The 24594-nt window shown below is 35.2% G+C and overlaps 1 protein-coding gene across 4 annotated transcripts in view; it reads left to right on the top strand.

Annotated features, from left to right (window-relative positions):
- Positions 1 to 24594, top strand: part of IDE (insulin degrading enzyme) — a 70319-nt gene that overhangs the window by 33065 nt on the left and 12660 nt on the right. For 3 of the 4 annotated variants that reach the window (XM_037399081.1, XM_037399080.1, XM_037399082.1), the window contains exons 12-21: positions 1508 to 1610; positions 2602 to 2724; positions 5132 to 5214; positions 9678 to 9822; positions 12532 to 12642; positions 14707 to 14827; positions 17095 to 17186; positions 19545 to 19656; positions 20717 to 20884; positions 23727 to 23999. In XM_037399081.1, the coding sequence (XP_037254978.1) occupies positions 1508 to 1610; positions 2602 to 2724; positions 5132 to 5214; positions 9678 to 9822; positions 12532 to 12642; positions 14707 to 14827; positions 17095 to 17186; positions 19545 to 19656; positions 20717 to 20884; positions 23727 to 23999 (1331 nt within the window). Of the gene's footprint in view, positions 1 to 1507; positions 1611 to 2601; positions 2725 to 5131; positions 5215 to 9677; positions 9823 to 10359; positions 10505 to 12531; positions 12643 to 14706; positions 14828 to 17094; positions 17187 to 19544; positions 19657 to 20716; positions 20885 to 23726; positions 24000 to 24594 lie in introns of all 4 variants that reach the window. The other variant, XM_037399083.1, reaches the window with a different exon arrangement.

Below are 24594 nucleotides of genomic sequence, written 5' to 3' on the forward strand. Positions count from 1 at the left end.
AAACTGCAACACATAGATTAAATAATAATTTGAGAATCTTCCTGATAGGAGAATCTAGAACTAAATACAGCAGAATCCTGTTTTCTTCAACCTTCTTGGATAATTTAGTCATTTATGTGTAAAAACTAGGTGAAAAAGGAGGGGTGAGGACATAGGCATATTAATAATCCATGTATTTAAACTTTTCAGTGTATTGCAAAATTAGTCCCAAGGGGATTCTCCAGTAACATGTTTGTGAAGTATTATAGTTTGAGGCACATCCTTATGCCTGTTTTGATTTACAGCCCACTTTACCGTGCACATAAGAAATATACAACAGAATGCTCCTGGCCTTGAAGATAACTGTGATTAAAAAAAGAGAACGCTCAACATTGCGTATATTTTGATGTTTTAATGTGCATTTTAGCCATCTGCAGAAGATTTGACAGTTGGTTATTGTCCTGTTCAGCATCTAGGGATTGTTAAATGTATGTAGGAAGTAATTGTGCTACCTTTTTTTGACCATTTCAGAATTCTTATAATCAATTTATATTTAAGGGTAGCTACTTCCATTGAATAGTCTCTTGTGTTGTAGGTTGTTAAAAAGGATTAAAGGAGTTTTCTTGATACCTATTATGAAAACTATTGAAAAAATACTGATAAATTTGTAGTTTCCTTTATTCTGGATTTCCTTTTATTTAAGTGTATTCTTCAGTTCAGGGAGCATCTGGATGATGATCTTTGTCATAGGGTTTAGTTTTAGGTAGTGCTGTGAGAAGCAGCAAGTTGAACTCTGTATAGGTCTCTTCCAACTTGAGAAAGAAATTCTGTGATTCAGGTTTCTAATTGATTATAATTATGCTGTATTGAATGTATAAAGTATCAATCTTCCTGATTTTGCTGATTTTCTTCCCTTCCCCTCAAAAAAACCCCAAAACAAAACAAAAAAAGAAGGGGGGGGGGCATAGCAATCTGATATGAAAGCAGATACCAATCTGAAATGAAAATATGAGAATGATACAAAATGAAGAAACTCTTAACTATCAGATTATGAATGGGAGGGTGAAACTGCAATAACATAATCTAAAATGCTACGTCAGAAATAATATTTCTGTAATCAGTATTTCCATATATCTGAGTGTTGATACAGGTAGTATGAAAAATGTTGTAGTCACTTCATTAATTTCATAGAATATCTCAAGGACTGCTTTTTGTGTTTTCTAGAACAAGGACAAAATCTAAAAAATAGAAATTGCATGCAACAATAATTGTGTGTAACTCTAGGCTGAAACTCTTCAGAAACCCAGTAAAATTTAATTACGCTGATAACTTGATTTCATGGTTAAACTCAGTGTGTAGTTCAGTATACGTGTACTTGCTATCCAAATGTATTTTGTAGTTGTCCAGGGACCATTTCCAGAAATAAATGCATTCTGGTGATGGAACAGAAATACTGCCCTGAATAATATCTCGCAGTCTTTTCTCAGACACATTCATGCCCAAGTGCTTTGCTTCTCTTTGTTTTCAGAGTTGCAATAGTTTCCAAGTCTTTTGAAGGAAAAACTGATCGAACTGAAGACTGGTATGGAACACAGTACAAGCAAGAAGCAATTTCTGATGAAGTTATTAAGGCATGTTAAAACTTCTGATATATTCTAATATCTGCAAGTGAAGGAGTTGTAAATTCTTTGTGTAATTTTCCATTTAGTTGGAGGGAGAACTTAAATTTGCTGCTCTGCATAGCTTGAAAATTGTATGATGAGTCTGTTTAGTATTGATGAGAAGTAAGTATTGATGAGAAGTAAGGATCATATGCTAGTCTTTAGATTTCAAATATGTATGACATAGGATGTTTACTTTTTAATGGTTTTAAACTGTGTTAAGTACAGGGAATATTATACCATTTTAATATATAAAAGGTCCATAATATGCAGTGGCTACTTAAAAATGTAGGCATTAACTTCTTAAAACTCTCTATTAAATGTTAATGAACTAATCTGTTCTTAAGAAAGGGATCAAGGGATCTTTTTATAATTGCTCTATGTAACATGTTTCTGAGACTGATTTTTGCAAAAAATCAGTATGTTTTGCCAATTATATGAGCTTCTAAAAATCAAAACTCCAGTAAAGGACTGATCTATTCTTTTAAGAAGAGATGGCTATAAAATACATCCTAGAGCTAAATCAGACCTGCTGAGCACATGGTGAATACAGTCTGCATAGGAACACTTCGCTCCCTTTTGCTTGTCCATACTTATGTTCTTGATTACAATTCTTGCTTATGTATTTAGTTTAATACCTTCATTTAGAGTTCAGAATAGCAGAAATAATGAGACATAGAACCACCTTCCACTCTACTGTAAACTTTTCAGAATTATTTTTTATCTTTTTGCCTTCTTCCTCAGAGCACTTCATCCTGCTGATAGTCTACTCCAACTTTTTTTTTTTTTTTTTTTTGGTTTCCCAGATATTTCTCTCTTTCCCTGTTATGTTAATAGTATTTACACATAAGCTAGTGGAACACATTTTTAAATCTTTTGTTACAGCATAAAATAAATAAGTATATATCCATTAATTAAGCAGAAATTCTGCTTTGCCTCATTGTTTCTTCTGTTTATCTAGAAATGGCAAAATGCTGACCTCAATGGGAAATTCAAGCTTCCAATGAAGAATGAGTTCATTCCTACAAACTTCGAGATTTTGCCATTGGAAAAAGATGCAACACAGTACCCTGCCCTTGTCAAGGTAAGCTCTGTATTTGTTCTGTTTGCTAGCTAACCTTCTGGGAAGTTAGCAGTTAATTCCTGTGTGTTTTAAAAATACAGATCATGTAATATTCTAAAGTCAAATAAACAAAAAAGTACAAAAAGATACTGCTAGAAAGACAGTAGAAAATTAATTCTTGCTGAACTTTGGATTATGACTGGTTTCCTACAAAAATGTATCTACAAACAGCTTGAACTCTCTTTGCCCTTTTGAAAATGTGTTAAAAATTGATAGAACTCATATTAAAGCTGTTTATTCAGCAGAAGGGTGACTCCCACTCTTATTAATTTTTTTGAGCAGTGTTCAGTAAGTTGAGGGTGTAGACAAGGCTATTCTTGTGTAGCTGTGTATGGAAGAAGCTTGTGATTGCATAGAAAAAGGGAGAGGGAGATGTAAACACGTAAATAAACATCACTCTCCAGTCTCCTGGAAGCATCATGTAATGATCTCAATACATTTAGCAAATCTCAGGTTATTTTGAGTACCTAAAATTTACTTTAAAAATACTTCTCACTACTAAAGTGGAGTTGTCTTTGCTAATGCTCGTCTCTGTTCTAGGCTTAGTCGGACTTTAAATAGGAAAAGTCTTCTACAATTACATGTTATGTTTCAGCTTGAATACTCAAATCAGGAGTACTTTTTGCACACTAATATAAGTCTACTTTAGGTCAAAGTAATCCTTCAGGAAAACATATTTATTTGTTCCGCACAGGGCATTCCAGGTATATTCTTGAAGCAGTATTCTGAAGAGAAAGACTTCGAGCCTATGTTGATGTTCATCCTGAACTGAAACCCTAAACCTTGGCAGGGACACATACTGTGGCTCTATTAAGTAACACTAATTGGTTTGCTACAGAAACTTGATGGTCCTTCATTGTCTCTGTAGCAGCTAGGCAATTGATCCACACAAAAGCTTTGTTTTAAGGCATCATTGCTTTAGAAATGCATTGCTTTAGTTTTTCCTTTTTCTTTGTTTTCTGAGGGAAAATGTTTCTAATCTTTTGTACTTGGTGAAATAGATACTATCTGTTTTGCCTGCATCTCTTTCATTTTTTCCCCAGCTGTATGCCTGTGCCATTTTTCTTTTGTGGGCCCTGGCATTTATCTGACCCCACAGCAGAGCACTGCAAGAACTAAATCAACAGAGATAAGCTGTACAAAAAAAGCGATTTTTCTGCTGTTTTATATGTCTAAGTGAGCTTACTATGGATTGGACCAGTGTTGTGGAGCAGGGGAGGGATGGGATCTTAAGTGCAGGAACAGGATGGCCATTTTCACTGGCAGCATGTCACTAGGTTGCCTCTGTTGTAATGGTACATCTTGCCCTGAAAAGAACCCCCAGGAAAGAGGGAAGTTAGGATATGGGCTTTGGCTGGAGGGCCAAATTGAACTATGGACTGTAGCTAGTGATCTCTAGCTATTGGATCAGGTCTCCAGTACTACAGACAGGCTCTACTGTTTATCATTCTGTCCATGATGCAAGATGTATTCTATAGCTGTGTAGTAGCAATTCAACAGATTAAAAATTTTGTTGTCTCAGAGAGAAGCTGTAATTTCAGTATGAGTTGAATATTGTATAGAGGAAGGTGTGCTGTGAGAGACATTTATGCAAAAAGGAGGACGAAAGTAACGTGCCAAATCCCTGAGAAGCGAAGAACATCTGCTCAAAAATATGAGAAAGGGAAATAATTTTATGTTTAAAAGTTCTCTCTTCTTACATACTCAGTTCAAAGCAATTAAAAGAAAAGGTGTTGAGGGGGGTAAAGTTAGCTTGGAGCTGAACAGAGAGAATCTATTTCACAGCTTTTGTGGGAGAAAAAGCAATTGAGGAGGCTGTTTAGATTCTTTACTAGGAGATTATTCTAAACAATTTTGGTGACAGTTCTTTTTAACTAATTTCAAACTAGTTTTACTACTTTTTCTAAAAGTGCATGTGGTTTTTTTCATTACCACAACATACAATGCATTAGTATTTTTTCACTAAAAGCATTAAATACACAATTGTATTCTTAGTCTAAAACATGTAACTGTGCTGTTGTAGTGCTGCATAACAGCACATGTTTTAATGCTAGCATTAGCAGGGAATTTTGTGAAGCTAACTTCATGTTTGTCTTTGATCTCTCCTGCTGTAGAAAAGTAGTTCCCATTTTAATCATAAACTCATTCACAATGCTGCAGCCATGTAACTACTTGTTAAGGTGACATATGGTAAGAAGTCTCAATAAGGGTAGATGAATGTATACAGAAATGTGTATAGCAAAAACATGAATTTGAGGGGACAATACTAAACTGAGATTTAAAGTAGTGAAGAGACTTTTTTTTTAATAGGGTAATACATTGCAGTTAAAAGTTAAGTGACTTAACAAAAGCTCTTTTCTTGACACAGGACACTGCTATGAGCAAACTATGGTTCAAGCAAGATGACAAATTTTTTTTGCCAAAAGCTTGTCTCAACTTTGAATTTTTCAGGTATGCATTAAGTATATCACATGAATTGCTCTCCAGAAGTTTCTTGTTTGTTGGGAATCTGCATTTTTGTGGCAAAAACTTTTTTGCGTGTATTGAGGCTTTAAAATGTTTGTCTTTACTTGGGAGTATGCAGTAAGGTACAGATGGCAGGAAGGCTCATGTAAGTTATTACAGCAGCTGAGTAGCAGTTTGAGGTGCTCCATGTATATTAACAGAAAAAGTTTATCTAAAAATACTTCTAAAAGAACTTTCTTCTATGTTGTATTTGCTATATCTGAAATATGCCTACCAATAGGACCAACTACATATTGCAGCATACCTCCTTGAAAATGGGTGTGTGTTATTTTTAATTAATAACTAATCACAACTATTTTAAGATAGTATGTTCTTTATAAAATGCTATTCTGATAATGGGTTTAGGTTCAAAATCTGTTTTAATTTGCATACTGCAAGCCAGTATAAAACCCTAAGTACTTAAAATTCTGGGATTTTATTTAACTGACTCCATGAACTGATTATTTTTTCTTTAGAAGGACACCATCTGTATTAACAATGAATGCGTGATTCTCACTTCAAAATTCTCACTGATAAAGTGCTGGAACGTTAATTCTGGTCTTGCATTATTTTTGTCACAGGAAGATTTTTTTTTTTTTCTTATGTGAGCATGACAGTGATGTACCTTCTGAGTGTTTCTTTCAAGTAATAATTTCTAACTTTTGGATTAAAAAAAATAATTACTGCTGTCTTAAAGAGTGCAGCGATTTGTCCTGGACTACTGAAGGCTGAAGTAATTTCAGCAACTCTCCTCCTTTGGCCTAATTAAATGATTCAGTGATGTTGCTGGAAAGGCTACTGTGTGGGCTTTGATAGACACTCATAGATGCACTGTAGAGTCCTTGTTTTGTGTGACCACTTGACATTTTTCTTGGCAGAATTTTAGATAGGGTTTTTTTTCAATGTGTGTCAGATCTTGGCACTGGTGTGGGTACTAATTGGGGAAAATAGGTTGCCTGGGCACTTCCTCTTTCTTCTTGCTTTTTTAAACCACAGGGCAAACGTTACAACTGTTTCAGCTTTGATTTGTCAGGATGTGGAAGATCAAAATGATAACTGCCCATCTCTTACTCAGAGATCAACAACTGCAATAGTTTGCCTTGTTTGTTAATACATGGTGGCTTTCCCTTGTACTACATTTAGCCAAAATCCAAAATAGGATTTTATTCATAGGCACCACGTTTGTTATACAGTTGTGGGTTGGGTTTTGTTTTGTTTTGTTTTTTTTTTAAATCAATTCCAAATGGACTATGAGTGTTCCAATCTTCATACCAGTTTGTGAACAATTAAAACATAATAATTGGTTTTATGTAGAGCACACAAAAGTATAAGTCTGCATACATATGCACGATAACGTAGAATCATGGAATGGTTTGGGAATTGGAAGGGACCGTTAACATCATCAAGTCCAACCCTCCTGCAGTGAGCAGGGACATGTTCAACTAGATATGTGGTGACAATCTTTCCCAGTTAGATTTGTACTTTAATCTCAGTGAGCCATTTTAAAAAGCCCGGAGTACTTGAGCTTTACTGACGGATGCAATGGAATGATTTGCTTCTTTCTTCTATGAATGGTTACAGATGGAAAGCTGGCTGTTTTCTTAGGGTTGGGATTGCGGGTTCTTTCCTTTTCTTTAAAAATGAGATGCTAATTATATATGAATGGATGTGAGGAGATTTTGACAATATTGGGTACATATCTCCAAAAGAAGCTGTAAGCAGCTTTGTCTAGGTTTGATACTTAAGACAGATTTGTATTGAATCTCTTTCCTTTTGACACTGGTCATACTGATTGTCATTGGAGGAAATGGTGAAATGTATAATATTTATTCATGAGACTTGATGAAATTACAGATAGCTCTTGTGGCCAAGTGAATTGGTGAATAAAGCCATCTTAATTCTCGGATTTTCATAAAAAGTTTTAGCCTCAATTATAAATCAGAATGTGATGGCTATACTATACTGCCTTGTAGCAGATTACAAGAACTTGTTCACACTACATACTGCTTCAGTAAGACAGAAAAAAATCTGTGCCTGCAGCCCTGATTATCACAAATCATTGGAAGGATTCCTGACCCAGATGTTACAGCAGCAACTGCTGTGTAAATGAAATAAAAGGAAGTTGATGAAGGCTGTGTCACCTTCAAACATACAAATCTAGTAGGAACAATCTGAGTATATGAACCGTTTAAAGTAGCCTTGTTCCAAAACTGTGCATCCTTACATGGCACACATCTTGCATTAAAGAAACACCACGGTAAAAACCTCTGACGCAGGACTTATCATCCCGCCTAAAGGATGATGCTAAGCTTTTGCTTTTGTATGAATTATGATTCAAGAACCTAACAAGTATCCTTTTTTAAAAAGAAGCGAAATAACAATGTAATGTTCTGTTGCTTTGAATACTTTCAAAAGGTAGTTACAAACTCTGCACTTCAAGTTTCCCAGGGTTTGGAGAGATGGATGTTAAAAATGCAGTGCTAGTTATTTTTAACTGGATACTTGCTACCTTCCAGTTTAAGAAATATTTCAAGCAACTCCAGCTGCTCATAAGGTAACCCAGGATCAACACTTCAGTGTTGATTCCAGCTGTGTCACTTAGTGAAAGGGGAAAAGACTGGATTTCAAGATTTTTCAAATAAACTATCAGTGATTGAGTTGTTCTGCTTCTTCAAGTCTTGTCAAAAAAAGGTGAACTAGAAATAAGCATTTATTTACAAAGCTGTCAGTAGTAGAAGGCAACTCCCAGAACAGTGTTACAATAATTGTTTTCTGATATTTTTCACTTGAGGATTAATGATTTAGTAGTCTTCATTATTTTCAAAACTCTTTGTTGGCCATTGCCAGCTATATGAGTATATAGAAGTTATAATTTATACAGACATAGTAATCACTCAAACTTGATTAAGTTTCTATTCTAGCATCAAAATGGAAAAGAATATAATGATTTTGGAGGAAGGTTCATGATAATATAGGATTGACCTATATACTTTGAATTCAGTCTTAATTTGATTTGCATCATTGGGCATATTGAAATTTCTCAGTTTTGGGAAGTTCTCATTGTAGGGAGAAAGGCAAGCAGCAAAGTCTTTTTTCTTTTTTTTCCTTCATTTTTTCCTTGTTTTTCCCTGTGTTTTTCCCCCCTTTTTTTCCTTGTTTTTTTTTCTTTAACCCCTGACCTGTTTGCTTAAGTTGAACAAGCCCAAGCCCAGAATAACTAACCCAGTTAGTAAAAAAAGCATATCCTAGGCTAAGAAGCAGGCTCTGCTTCTTTAATAGATACTTTTTTTTGTTTGTTTAAATTTATTCCCATGCTTGCTTTCCTTCATCAAAGGAAAAAGAGGGCAAGGTCTTATTGAAAACTAATAGAAACCTTCTTAAAAATACCTTTGCAATGTATTTTAAACTTACCAGCATATGTGTTTTGGCAATGTGATCTTTGTTTTACGACATGAATGTTGGTATACACTATGAAATACCATGCTGTGCAGGCATAAACATGTATAATAGCGTGTCTCTGAATATGACCATAAGTGACTGTTTAGGGAAAATAAATGCAAATGGTGTGGTTATAAATTTTAAGCCATATCCTGACAGCAGATTGTTTTAGATACTGCTCATTATTTCTGTGAAATTGAGAATGAATTTACATGCACTTCAGAAGCTTTAGAAATAAACATTCAGTCATAGTACAAATAACTTGTCTTGACCTTGCAAATCTTTAAAACACACAGATATTTAACAGTTAGCACAGCTGAAACATGGCTTGAGCCTTTGAGTTGAATTTCTCTATTTCAGAAACTTGTGACAGTATTTTGGGTGATCATATGCTTCTAATACAACAGTAGAGCTTATATAGTTGTTGTAATTACAAAGGTAACATGAAATAATTATATTAATATGAAAATGGATATACCAGACTTCTTTCCTGAGCTGAACATAGCATGTACTGCATATTTTTCATACCACAAATTGCTAATATCTTAACTTTCATGATAGAAAAGTTTTCTCGTAGTGTAGAAGTATTAATTAAATTTATGTTCAGTATGTGAGTTTTAATTTCAGTCTATTAAATCATGTTGGTTATTCAGGTGTATTGAGTTTATTTAACTCCTGGTGAATTCTGACTGTGCAGCAAAGTAAATATAATGTGTCTTGATTTATGAGCACAAATAAGAGAATATCTCTGGAATCTCCAATATATTCAGGCATCGCTCAAACCATAAGCAAGCTAAGTAATTTTTTACAGGTATGTTCATATTTGGCTTCAAAATAGGAATCCTTCATAACGGGATCCATCAGCATACTTGCACTAAATATTATTTCCTTCAGATCAAACTTAAAAGGCCAGAAGAAACTGAGAAATAATTTTTAAACTGCATTATTTTACTTTCAACATTTTCTTCCAGCCCATTTGCTTACGTGGATCCCTTGCATTGTAACATGGCCTATTTGTACCTTGAACTACTCAAAGACTCCCTCAACGAGTATGCATATGCAGCAGAACTAGCTGGCTTGAACTATGATCTCCAAAATACCATCTATGGGATGTATGTAAGTACCCAAATCAAGGAAAAGCTTAGAGCCTTAAAACTACTTCCACTCATCAACATTATTATATTGATTTGATGGAAGGACTTTTATTTAAAAAATGGGTCTAAGGCTGTTACTCCTTTTGATCTTGGTTATTAACCATCCTTTCTTTAATTTGAATTTTAAGTTGAATTTTGTTCAAAGTCTTCAACAATCTTTCCATTCATATTAGACAAATTTTCTTCTTTATTTTTATATCATTCATGAAATTAATTATAAGATTTGTTCCTCCATTATAAAAAAAGAAAAAAAGCAACCCTAATCCAAGCTTACATATATTTATTTCAGTTTGTCAGATATCTACTAAAAGCCTTCTGACTGATGGGGTAGGAGACCCCCTTTTTCATGCTATTAAATAAATGGTACGCTTCAGCTTTCCTGTTCAGGAACTACTGATCATGAGGCTGCATATACATACTCTTCAGTCATGTTTCTTCATCCATTACTTTGTCACTGCTTGAGGTATCAAAGCATTTCTTTTGTTTTTCTTTTTGTTAGTCGCTACATTTATGCTGATCCTCTCCATTGCAACATGACATACCTGTTTATCAGGTTATTGAAGGATGATTTAAAAGAGTATACATATGCAGCACGCCTCTCAGGTTTGATCTATGGCATTGCATCAGGAATGAATGCAATACTTGTAAGTAAGAAAAAAACGCAGGAGGAAATGGAACAGCTTGGGAGTTGTTGAGCTTGGAGAAAACATTTGACTTCTGCGTTTCTAAATGAGACGGTTAATGTTTTTTTCCTTGCATATATCTCATGAATTAAAGGCAAAGCAAAACTGTATTTTAATCAATACTGAGTGACCTCTTTAAGGTTGCAGTGCCTTATGAACATGTGTGCAGTGCAATTGTTGCATTTTAGTTCACAGTTTTACTTGCTTGCATGGTAACCTTGAAAGTAGTATTGCTGGTTTCTATATAAAAAGATTAACTTGTCTGTTGAATGAATCTAAACTTTACAGATTTTATTGTAATTCCCTAATTGTGCTGTAGTGACCTACGGAAATGGGTTGTGCATGTGTTCTCAGAATGCAATGCTGGATATTTATGGCTTTTCCTTAGTGTTTGTTTTTATTATATGTTTTATAATCTGTTTTAAAGTGCTGACAATACTTAACTTGATAAATACTGGTATTGTAACAAATGGTTATTTCTTATTCAGCTTTTCTTACGAGATTTACGATAGGCGATTTTAATAGTCTCTCTTGAATTTCTGTTAAGAGCTGTTATTAACCATCATTTTATACCAAAATGTGCTTTGAAATTTCCTCTAGAAGTATTATTTTCCAAAGCATCTTAGTAAGAGAATATACTGTACATTGTCTTTACATTTTTTGTATGGAAAAAAGTGTTGCAATTTCTTTTTTTATCCAGTGCACATCTCGTTTTCTGGTAGTATTCGCTTAACTTACTGCAAACATGGTTATCTGTTTTCAGTTTCCAATCTTTCTGATGCTTCCATGGTCAAAGTTAATTTCTTTGGGGTAGGGGGGGAAGGGTATGTGTAATTTTCTTCTTTAGTCACAGTTTAGAGTTATTTTAAATGTTAGCTGGTTTTTGTAAGGTCTTCGTGTTCTTCTACTGTAAAGATTGGTTTTGCATATTAAAATCAGTTTACTCCATTCTGATACCTGGGAACTTTTAATATTATTTTCCAAATTGTAAGAAGTTTTATAGTTAGCAGGTGTAATTGTACAATAGTGATACTTCAAGCAAGGACAGATGCTATACTGAATGGTTTGAGTTCTTATGCTCATTTAGGGTAGCTTCTTCATATTCGTGGTTTAGGTTTGTTTCAGCAATTATAGAAGAAAAAATTCTTCTACTGGAAAGCAGGAGTTCACCTGGATGTTGGTTTTTAAAATATTCAGTTTTACCTTTAATCATTAAAATGCACAAACTCAATTGAATTCCTGTTTTGAGATACCACATTTTGAAGTTTTTTCCTCCCAAATAGGCCTTCTAAGGCCTTTTTTCACTAGACAAACTTTCTGTAGCTTGGTGGAATCATATAATCGCTTTTTAGTTTCTGTGTTGTTTTTTTTTAATTACTAAGTTTATTTAGTGTATAATCAGTGTATTTAGTGTATAATCAGATCAATATCTCATTACAATTGTAGATTAACTACCTTGGTGTTTCAGCCCAGCACCATCCTGGTTATAAATTGTGCTGCTGTTAACAGTACCCCTTTTCTTGTAGTACTGCTTACTTAGTAAATTTTTTTTTTTTTTTTTTTGAGCAGCAAGATAAGCATGAGACAGGCTTAAAAGTAAACCAGAGTGAATATTTAACAAGGCTGTGAATCTAGATTGCATTAGTAAAATGAGAAGCCTAGAGTGAAATAATTTCAGTACTGCAAATGTACAGTTTACTGACTGAACTCGATACTTGTAATAATTAAAAATATGTTTTCTGAGTACAGTTTGCTTACATCAACATGAAATTACATTAATTCTCTGCATTCATACCTCTTGGGAAAATATGCAATATTATATTCGATGGGTAAAGGGATTTTATTTCAAAATGATCTAGTGTTGAATAGGGTTGAACTTAGAGTAAGTGTTGAAAACTGTATTGTTTGTTGAATTATACAAGGCTTGGTAATTGCTTTTATTCTTTTATCTTCCATATTTAAAGCAAATTAATGCACTTTTTCCATAGCTTTCTGTAAAAGGTTATAATGACAAGCAACATATCTTGCTCAAGAAGATCATTGAGAAAATGGCTACTTTTGAGATTGATGAAAAACGATTTGAAATTATCAAGGAAGCGGTAAGCTACAAGAGAAATTTACATTTTGGACTAATTTAAAATTGAATGCATTGCTCTAAATGAGATCTGAGGGCCATGATTATCCACGGAAATGCAGACTGAAATTCTGCCTCATTGGGGCTGCAGAAGCTTTTTTTCTTTTGTCCTTTTTGGGGTCATGAGTTCCCCAGAGCATTTGTATTACATCCTTTGGCTAAAAGTAACTAGCTCTGGAATCTTCTTTCAGTTGGTTTTTCTTATGAAGGATTAAGGCATTACAACATGCTTTGGTAAGAGTAGAAAATTAAGGGGGGCGGTAGGGGAAATGTTAACTTTATATCCTGTTTTACAATTTGGAAAAGCCCAATGGGATTTAGCCATAAAAGAAAGGGAAAATGGATGAAGGAGGAAAGGAAGTGTTAAGAAGATTTGCAACAGTTCTTCTTCCCAGACGTGAAGAGGAGCTCTGCTCCTTGGTTAAGATCCTTTGGTTCAAAAGTAATGAGCTGGTTAAGCACATGCTGACTTCTGGAAGTCTCAGTTCCTAAATTTAATGACTGATCTATATATATGGAATGTAAGTTAGATTACTTTTTTTTTTCCCCTAGCTCCTGAAGTAAATTTATGAACAGTGATTACATTTGTTAAGGCAGACAAGACATATAATTGTTCTTCTGGTGCTTTCTTTAAAGCAAGACAGAGGTAAACCGTCGACCAAAGGAAATGAGCAAATTGGATAGTGGCACTCATAGCAATGAGTTGTAGTGGAGGTGTAAAGGAGGGCACAGGGATTAGACTGGTGTTGGGGGACAGGCTGACTTCTGGCCCAGAAAGCTTGCAGATAGTCTGCAGTAGATAAGAGAGCTAGGGCTGCAGGGAAAGTCACTCCATTGCTTGCTACACTCTTAGTTTAATCCTCTGCTGCTGGCTATTTTTGAACAGGTGACTGGCCAAGGCAGACAGTGGGGCTATCTTTAGTTCATTATTATTTAGTAGGAAATTCTAGGCAGGTGGGCATCAAACATGAGATAGATCTGTTATAATAGCACTTAGGCCTTTCTGTACCTAAGATACCTTAATCATCTGAAAAGTTTTAACTGGATGTGACAAATGCTAAGGTAAAAAACCCAACCCACAGGTCTGTGAATGATCTGTTTTGGATTATTTTCTTTTAATTTCAGATGTTTCCCTGATCATCTTTACAGTTTGCTTGAACTCTGTCTCGGTATCATGCATGTTTTATCATTTTATAGACTTCTGTTACATAGGCCTTTTGTGTATGTAAAGTAAGGACAAAATATGAAAAAGTCAAATTAGATGGGGACATTGCAGGTTTTTCTCCTTATGTGTGTACCTAACAGATAAGGGAGATACCAGCTTCTGGCTTCTGTTTGGAGAAGGATGCATCCTCAGCAACTTCATGCCCGCTGTTTCTCGCTCATGTGCCCTGAAATGAGTTAGTTTTCTCCTGTACCGGAAATGATCCCACCTTGCCAAAACTAATAGTTTGCGCTTTCCAGTTCCTCTGGTAGAGGAAAAAGGTTTTGCTTATTTTGTAAAGGTGCAGCTGGACTAGAAAAAGCTTATTTGGAGAAGCTCACTGATTATTCTGTCATACTTCCTATATTCAGGCAAAGAATGCAAAGAATTTCCCAGACGTTGCTGTATTTTTATAACCAAGTCTGCCCAGGGAAGCAACTGGGAGAAAAATACATTTTCTATTAGTGATATTCCCCCACCCCTGGACAGTGACCGTAGAATGTGTATTTCCTGGGTAGAGCAACTTGATCTAAATAGTCTAACTGCAATAATTTAATTTCCAGTCATTACTTTTATGGGGAAGTTTGATTTCATGCTCATTTCCAGTATATTAATGGTTTGCTTAATCCATAGGTTTAGCAACCCACATTACTACTAAGGTAGTTTAACACAATTTTTTAACAGGTCTAACAAGGAAGACATTTTTTTTGACATTTAAAATGTATCTTTTTAATGGTACACAAAGTTGAGAATACAAGGTTAATGTTTTATGCTTAAAAATAGAGTTCTACAATTTGAACTTAATTATGTATTTTTTTTTTTTAGTACATGAGATCACTTAACAACTTCAGGGCTGAACAGCCTCACCAGCATGCAATGTATTATCTCCGACTCCTGATGACAGAAGTTGCTTGGACCAAAGATGAATTAAAAGAAGCTCTAGATGGTAATGTTCTCTGAGCTATTTTTTTTTTTTCCTTACAGAAAATGTCTTGTTACTGAACTAATGAAGGTACCTATTTTGAACTCTGCCCATTATTCCAGTGAAGCCCCTGCAGTGCCAGACTTGAGCTGATGCTGGTGGCTGTCAATGCCTCCACACTTGTCCTCCAGTTTCTGGAAGAGTGTAGTAGTTCAGGCAAAAGCCTCAAATGGCAAAACTTGCAGGCAAAAGTTCAGGCAAAACTTGAACAGTTTTGTGGGCTTGAGCCTGGATATGGTGAAGCCAGTGCTTTAACCAACACAGCTGATGCCGTTTGCCTCTATTTGACATCTTGCAGGCACGTTGGAGTGTACCTGTATTGTACTTCCTGATATGCATGCTATTTTGGTTTTTCTGTTATCGGGGAATCCTAATGCCTGTTTCTGTAGATGATAAAGAACTGTAGTTAATAAAGGAAAGAGATACAATTTCTGTAGATAATAACAATAATAAAGAATACTGTGATTCTTAACAAATAGCAGGCACCGCACTATATTTGGAGGAAGAAGAAATTTCAAACGAAGAGATTGAATTGATTTTGGTGATAGCTGAAGAACTCCTCCCTACCCTTATGTTACTGTTTTACAACAAAGGGCTGTTACTGGGACAGCTTGCAAAATATCTTGTAATACCTTCTTGGAATACACCAAGCTATTCTTTTCAAGAGGAAGGTCTAGCTTTGTATTTATTTAGGGGGGTGGATTTGGAATATACATCCATAGTTGTTGCAGACAGACACGTGCCATACTGTTGGAAGTTGCAGTGCTGAAAAAAAGATAGACTCTATAGGTGCCCTGAGCCAGCTGCACAGGGGTGTGTGGTTTTTCTATAGGATTGCTCCAGGATAGAAGTAGAAATGTTTAGTTGTATAGTATCTTGAATGATTGCAGGTATGTCTGAGATCAGCAGTTGTGCCAGTGCTGCCTGTGAAGTCAATGATAAAACTAATGCTGTTTTTCATGGCAGTGGGTTCAGCTATATGTAGGTCATTCCTTTTTTAACGACTACTGATTTTTGAAAGAATAAGAGATTTTCTGTTCCATAAAGTTGTCATTATAAGATTAATGCTATTGTATTCAGCATAAGGATGGCTAAAAATGGAGTGCTGGAAAGGAATGTTGTCTACTTAGCACTGCTGGAAATCTGCTTGAAATACAGGGAGCTTATGTGTAATTTTTTTTTCCTCTTTTCCTCTCTTAAATTCAATGTGACTGTAATCTTTTGCACTATTAATAAGCAATTCTAGAAGCAACAGTCAATATTAGGATTATAGAAAAATAAAAAGTTGATTTGGAGTCAGGGAAAAATGTGGAAATGAATTTTTTACTGGTGGTCAGTTACCCCTCTTAAGAGAGGGAAAGACTGGTAAGCATGGTATAGGTTTTTCTCATAAAAATCTGTTAGGTATGTATGCATGCCCCACTGAATATAACTGAGTGATCTCATAATCTTGATTGAATTTTTCTTTTCAAAACTTCTGTGAGATAAAGGAGTATTGTTAGTTTTTATTTTAGTTGAGAAAAAGACAAAATGAGAAAATGGTTTAGTGATACAGTATGGATATTCTTGTAGCAACAAGGGAACTAAGAATGGAGATGTTGAATTTGGGATGAACACCCTATCAATTCAACCATCCTTCCTCTCTTATTCCATTGATTCTATACATTAAACTGTCCTTTGCATTATATATGAAAACTGCTTTGCAAAGACAGGCTAGCATAGAATGTGTGTGTATGTGTACCCTGAGATATATTGCAAAAATTGTGTATTGTTAGTTACAAAGGTACTATCAAAACAGCATATTGGAGTTAAGGTTCCTTTTTTACTCTAAATGGTAACTGCACAGTCCGCTTCTCAAGCGTTGTAAACTACATGCTGCCTGTTTAGTTCATCACTAAAGCTTTATCTTGGAACACCACCTGAACGATTACGATTGCAACTGTTTTCTCTGGAGATTGTGTGTTTGCTCAGCACAATTGGCGAGAAGGCTCTTTTTTTTTTTTGAATCTGGGTCAAGACAGTATGTGAATTCTAAGCAAAACAACCAAATGATGACTGCTGCTATTTAGACCTGGAAATTTTCCAGTGTTTCATTTTTAAGGAGAGATTCACTTTTTTATGATAATGAGTTTCTTCTCCTCTAAGAAATGCGCTGTATCTGATGATGAGTTAGGTGTTACTTAATGTAAAAACACACGTAATTGATCTAACTGTCTAAATATCTATTCTAGATGTCACTCTTCCCCGCCTCAAGGCCTTTATAGCTCAGCTGTTGTCACGGTTACACATTGAAGCTCTTCTCCATGGCAATATAACAAAACAGGTTGGTGTGATACTTCCTTTAATAAAACAATTTTTATTTAAAAGCAGCATAAAAAAATGGAAGATTAGTTGTAATCTTCTCAGATTAATCTTCTCTTAAAGCAGTTTTGCCAAATGTGGTTTCATAATTTGACTTTGTACTTTTTTATCTTTCTGGGAGTATCATAGTGTTATGTTTTCCCACCTCAGATTTATTAGGCTAAGTGCTGCCCTTGTATTGCTCTTGGAACTTTAATGAAAAGCAACTTATGATCTAAATATTTTAAAGTGTGTATTGCATATCATTACTGTGATGTGATCAAGCTGCATAAGGAATGATGTGCTGCAGATCCTGCTTTTCCGTTTAAAAGTTTCACACTAACTAGCAAAGACTTAAGAATCCAGGATTGTTCCAAATGAAGTATGATGCACAAAGCTAAACAGGAATGGTGGGCCATAAAAAATGTCAGCTCTCACTTGTGTCTTTTTGGAAGTAAAAATCCCCAAACTTTTGTTCTATCTTACATTAAAACAGTAATGGTTTATATTTGCATAAGAAATTTAAGCAAATATTTGAATATATGTACCAAAACAAAATCTAGTACCTTTCTTAAACATTTCTGCATTCTTTTTTTGTAGAACTGGTATAGCAGTATTTCTGTGTTTAACCAGCTTTTGATACTTCTCTAGATGTTATAAACACTGCTAGTGACTGTTGGATGTATGGAGAAGAAAGATAACTAGCAAGGAGGGGAAAAATAAAAGGATGAAGGAGCCAATAGCACTGGATACACAAAGTTTTCTTTCTCAAGGATGTCTCTAAAATATTTTTTAAATTATCTTATAGATTATTTTTCATGTAGAGGAATGTAAAAAATATTGACGCTTTTTTCCTTCCTTATTTCTTACACATCTGTATATGAAAATCAGTTCCTTATGAAATATAACTGAATGACCAGATTTTTTAGATTTCCATGACGATGCAGTCATAGCAGAGAAATACATTTTTTAGTTGGCATAATGGGTGGCTATTGAAGAGTCCTGCAGCTGGAGAACTGGGAGGGTTGTACTGTTATGCCCATAGCTGTGTAATGTTTAGAAATGATCTGCAAACCTCCCTGAACAGATGCAGGTAGGAAAACTTCTCTGTCCTTCAGTGCCTGTGATGTGATCATCATTGACAAAGCTCAGAGATTTTAACCTGGGTCTAAGAATTTTTTCCAACTAAAGTGAAATCAAAATTTACGGACTTTTGTGACACCTTTCAATACTGAAAAAATTTTTAGTGACTTTAGGAAAAATTAGACCGATCCAGCAGCTTAAAATTCCCATTTCTTCTTGAATTAATTTAATTCTGGTATTTTTTCTTTGAATGTTCCTTTTATTTATTTGCTGCAAGTGGATGAATAGTAAACTAATCCAGTGCAAAACATCTGTCTGAACAGTCTTGTGGTAAATATTTTGTTTTAATATGGTGACCTGATTGGAAGAATATATAGTACTTTCCTCTAACCTTTCAAACTGTGTTTTGTTAGACCTTCAGTCTTTTTGTCTTTGATGTTGGGTGGGGCATCTGTTTATTAAGTTTTCAGACCTTTTGTATGTTTTTGGTAAGATCACTTGTGTTACGAGTTTGTGGCAGTGCAGACTGAAAGATTTTGGCTTTCAGCTAAAACGATTTTGTAGCAAGTTACTGTAATTCCATTATGCAGGCTACAAGAACATACAACCCTTAACAGGTAAAGCTTTTGAAGTTAAATCCTTCAATGAAAGCAATGATTTTTAAAATTTGTTCACTGTTTATCGTTGTTTAATTATTATTATTTTAAGACATCAAATACAAGGAAGTGTCTGGGAAATGAGTACTAATACTACCAGCATATCAATGGCATGCATGTTTGAACTTAATCGTTAATTCGTTTTCTTAAAATTCCATCTGCTGAGATGTCATTTGCTTTGCAAATATACACTGTAGATACCTCGTTTTCAAACTTTGAAAGATGAGTACATCAAAGTGGTGAAAGGAAAGGAAAAAAAAAAGGCCATTGAACTTTTAATTTCAGAAGTGTTAGGGAGGAGTAGAGGTACTTAAACAAGTAGACAAGGTAAATGTAAAAAAAAAAAAAAAAGTAAAAAAACCCACCGCAAAACCCTTGTTCCCCGACCCCTGCTTCCTCTCATCTCCTTAACTTCTACTGTATTTTTATTAAATTACAATATCCCTACTTTCTTCTCTCTCTCTCTTTTTTTTTTTTTTTTTTTTTTTTTGCTTTCCTTTCCCCCTCTTATGTCACCATCAATAACTGGAAAGTCTTAACCCTGCTGTTAGGTACAGAATAACTAATGAACATTAAAAATCCTTTTTTGTTTTCTCTTCCAGGCTGCATTAGGAATTATGCAGATGGTTGAGGACACTCTCATTGAGCATGCTCATACAAAGCCACTCCTTCCAAGTCAGCTAGTGAGGTACAGAGAAGTGCAACTTCCAGACAGTAAGTTAAATGATTTATTTAAATTTTTTAAATGCATATTAAATTGAAATTCTGTTTGCTAATGGCATTTTAAAACGAATATTGCTCTGTTGCTAGGAGTTTGTTTTGAAATCAGACTTACTCCAAATTACTTTAAACTTCAAATTTAAAAATATAATCAAGGTGTGAGTTTTGTTAATAATATTATACACTAATATATCATCTTTCTGGTATACTTGAAAATTAATTTGATTTCCATTTTAATCTGTGTATCTAAATTGTACTGCTTGGGAGCTGGAACTAGATGATCGGTAAGGTCCCTTCCAGCCCAAACCATTCTATGATTTTGTGATTCAGTCTGAGTTCATTCGGTATGATTTATGGAAATAAGAGCCTTGTCCCACTTTTTGCTACACATAGTATACATATTTGAATAAGAGCCATCCTTTGAGCACTTTCGAGTATTTATTGACCATTCAGTGAAGGATTGTCCTAAAATGACTCTTGCTTTTTAAGAAAACTATAAGCTTTCACTCAAGTAATTCTGGGTTTTTTCTAATATAAATCTGATCTCATAGTGCTTATGTATGATTTTTTTTCTATTGTGAAAAAAATATCTTATATATAAGAAAGGAGGCTTAAGGCATTGCTGGGAGTTACACAGGAGTGATGACATACATAGCTACACAGCCAAAGCCATTTATCCATAGCTGATAATCAGCCTGTGGAAACTTACTATATACCAAAGAAGCTATTGGTATTGACAAATTGTCTTTAGAAGCTATTTACACAGTAGAAGCAATGCAGAATTCCACTCTTGTTCCGAAAACATTTGTTTGAGGAGAAGTAGACAGTTTCAATTTACTTGCCAATTTGCTTGGGCTATGACATTTCAATATGTTAAAATAATCTTTTCTGTATTTGTTTCAAGAAAAGTATGCTGTTAGTGGAAATTCTGCTTTAATAGTCCTAGACCATTTATTATAGCTCCATTTCACAAGTGATAGACCATTATCCTTTTACTTGTGGACAATAACAATATACATTTTTATGAACTTAAATATTTTAACTTTGTCTTTAGGAGGTTGGTTTGTATATCAACAGAGAAATGAAGTTCATAACAATTGCGGCATTGAAATATATTACCAGACAGACATGCAGAGCACTTCTGAGAATATGTTTTTGGAGCTCTTTTGTCAAATCATCTCAGAACCATGCTTCAATACTCTGCGCACCAAGGAACAGTTGGGTAAGTTTCCCCACAGTGATTAAGTGTCTGTATACACACATGTGTGCATACTCACGACTTACATGAGGCATGATGAGGTGTTCTTTCCCTGCTTAGTGAATGCCATTTAAAGGGCACTTGGTAAATGTAAACAATTTTAACTGCTGATGACTCAAAGGGATGTTACTGTGCACAGACTCTAAAGTGAGAGGAAGCAAGCATAATTTTAAAGATAAGTCTGAAATATCTGAAACCAACTCTGGCTTAAAAAAAAACTTGATCACTGTACAGACAATTTCTTATTTAGAATTTTTGTCAGAAGGAGATTAGATCAGTTTCCTAAATTTTAGATCTTCTTAAAGAATCAGTAGTAGTTCAGTCTTTTCTGCTTGTGATCCTACTTACAGGTACACTTGATGATTCATAAGCCCTATCTTAGGGATACTGCTGTATGGGTAATGGTAAGCTGCCTTGTTGCTAAAAACCTAAATACATTTCAGGCTTTTTAAGAATACAGCTGTTCACCTATAAGTACAAATAATTGTTACCTGAACCAGTAAGACTTGAGAACTGGTAAGGTTGTTCCAAACAGGGTAACAAGGAGAGACAGAGACTTTGAATGATGGCTTGCATGACTGAAATACTGACGAGGAGGAGTACAGTTTTTCCAAAGGTGAGAGGCAGGAGAATGTCTCAGTGTGATGACTATGAACTACCAGGAATGTCAGGCAAGATGAACCCTTTTGTGAGCAGCTAGCAGAACCAGCCATACCATATTCATCATAGGGATTTAAACTGTCTAGATACCTGAGAAAATAGGGCTGGACCTAGGTTATTTACCAGGTTTTTGAAATGTGCTGGTGGCAGGTTTTTCCACCAACAGAAGTTGGAGGTAACAGCTAAAGAGAAGAGGGGGAAACAATAAGGAAGAACTTTATTTTTCCAGCACTGTGTAACTGCCAAATGATAGAGTTCACAAGACTTAGGAGGGAAGACAGTTGAAGTACCAGCAAAATTCAGTAAACTTTATGGAATTGTTAATAAAATCTCAGAAAGCTAAGGGAAAGAGAAATTCAGGAGTTACCAATTCACTAACAGTAGAAGCAGTAACAAGAACTCATTCAATAAATGCTTTAGCAGTATGAGAAAAAGGAAAATTTAACAGTGGTGGAACAAAGTGTCAAAATGTTTTAGGATGGCTTTGTTAGTTTTCACTTAACATGTCAACTGTGACCAGATGATTTCCAAAATAAATACTGGTGATCAAAGTCCGGCTTACCTCTGAACAGGAAAATAACAGATTAAAGCTTGTTCAGGTAAATTAGAAGCTTTTAAAGAGTTCAGGCATGATGAATTCTACGTTACATCAAAAAAACCCAACCAACCAAACAAAAGAAACCAAACCATAGCAAAACCCAAACCAAACAAAATCATGGAATCTTGGAATTGGAAGTCTTATAACTGAGAATTTGCGGATGATAGATGAAAAACTGGAAAAATAAATATGGGTGAATGTTTTATGCTTCCTTAAAAAAGGAAAGAGAAGAGCAGAGCAGTGAGCTTAATTTTGATTCCTGGAAAACATGGAATAAGTTATCAAACCAGTTCTGAATTGATAAAAGTTAAATGAGAGACTACTACTGAACAAACTCAGGTCAAACGAACCTAACTTTTTTGTACAGACTTTGGCTGTATGGATGGAAGTGGTGATGTCGTAGGTCTCTCTTTGATAGTATGAAAGGCACATAATATTCTCAAACAAGCTAGAGAGAGCGTCTAGGTGGAAGTGCTACACATTTGGATGCAAGACTGTTTGGAAGGTCGTGACTGGAGAATAGATAATAGTTCTTTTGAAAAATAGTGTTCTACAGAGCTCTATTGTCATCCAATGCTTTCTAGTATTTTAATCAAAACTCTGGATGATAGAAGAGTGAATGTAGTTACTAAAACTTCAGATAATACCAAGCTGGGAGAGGCTGCAAGTGTGTGGAAAGATAGAATTAGAATTCAAAATTAGTTTGACATTTTGGAAACAGGACTTGAATGAAGATAAGATGCGGTTTGGTAGGAACAGTTTGGCAGGTATAATCAATGGCACAGATACAAGCTCGGAAGCAGCTGGCTAGGTAGCAGTTGTACAGAATACAATCCACAGGTTGCAGTGGATCAGAAGTAGAACATAAATAAGCGGTGTCGTACTGCTGTGAAAAACACTGGGATTTATAAATGGGAGCTTCCAAGATGCACACACAGTAATAGTCCTATATCGTTCATGTAAGGACTTTGAAATACTTATCTGGTTTTGACATATAAGCATCAAGCAATTATTAGAGAGCTATAAAACAACATTGAAAAGACTGAAATGTGACAGTTTTGTTATTATAAGAGGAGGGAAAGACCAAAGAAAGGCTTAGTGGTTCAGATAAGCAAAAGCTGCAACAAAAATGAAGGGAGTAATGCTTTCTTTGTATCTAATTGAAATAGTGGGTTTATATTGCAGCAAAGAGAATTCAGGTTAGATATGATGAAAAAAAAATAATAAGTTCCTAATGTTTTGTCTAATGAAGCACTAGAATGCAGCTTAATTTTGAGCTACCTAAGCCTGATGACAGAATTCCTTTTGTTCTGTCTTGGTCTGCCTCATCTCCTCCTTGCCCCTCCCCTGAACTGATATTTACCTTGTTGAAATAAAGATGTTTTTTAAAAAAATACCATGGCATATTTTGAAAACCTGCATTATTTCCTTTATAATACATAATTAAACTTTGCATAAAATTACATTCCTGCCAAATGTGCCACGTTTGGCAAACAACACTGGAACAAGGGACGACTTTTAGTCTCTGACTGTTCTTGTTTTGCCAAGGTTACATTGTGTTCAGTGGTCCACGTCGGGCAAACGGCATACAAGGACTGCGATTTATTATCCAGTCGGAAAAGCCACCACACTATTTAGAAAGCAGAGTTGAAGCGTTCTTAAAAACTATGGAGAAATGCATAGAAGATATGACAGAAGAGGCCTTCCAAAAACACATCCAAGCTTTAGCAATTCGTCGTCTAGACAAACCAAAGAAGCTGTCTGCAGAATGTGCTAAATACTGGGGAGAAATCATTTCCCAGCAGTATAACTTTGACAGAGGTAAGACAAATTATAATTCCTTTAAAACTGAATGCTGTAGTTTGGCTACACTTGTGCCTCTTGAGTGTCATATTCGTTTGGGAACAACTTAAATTTTTACATAGCCTTTGCATAATTTCATATAGGTTTTGGATTTGTGTCCTCTAGGTTGTATTTCTTCCTTCTTCCCTGAGAAAATACCTCATTTGTGGAGCCTGTGCTCTCACTGCTGTGGGAGCCATTAGTAATAGAGATTAGCGTGCTCCCTAATGCTCAGCCACGTGATGGGAACTGGTGAATGTGACCTTCATTGACTTTCCGTTCTTCCCCTTAAAGTTCATTGAGACATAGAGTAGGTCGAGGATTGGAAGTGGTTTGAATGCAAATGTTGATGTCGCATAAACTCAAGTTTCTTTCTGTGATGTTCAGCTGTCTGTATTACCTACACGCCTAACCCTTGACTGAGATTCAGATACACTTTGACAGTCCTGACAGTGCACACATTCACATGAACCCTGTTCCTCTTCCCACTGTGCAGTTCTTTCGAGGGAGTGGTGGCAGAGGCAGCAGGTATCTTGACTGACATGTGGCCTGCCTCAGCTTAGAGTAGGCTTGA

Source organism: Falco rusticolus, chromosome 9 (assembly GCF_015220075.1).
Source record: "Falco rusticolus isolate bFalRus1 chromosome 9, bFalRus1.pri, whole genome shotgun sequence".
NCBI classification, from domain to species: Eukaryota; Metazoa; Chordata; class Aves; order Falconiformes; family Falconidae; genus Falco; species Falco rusticolus.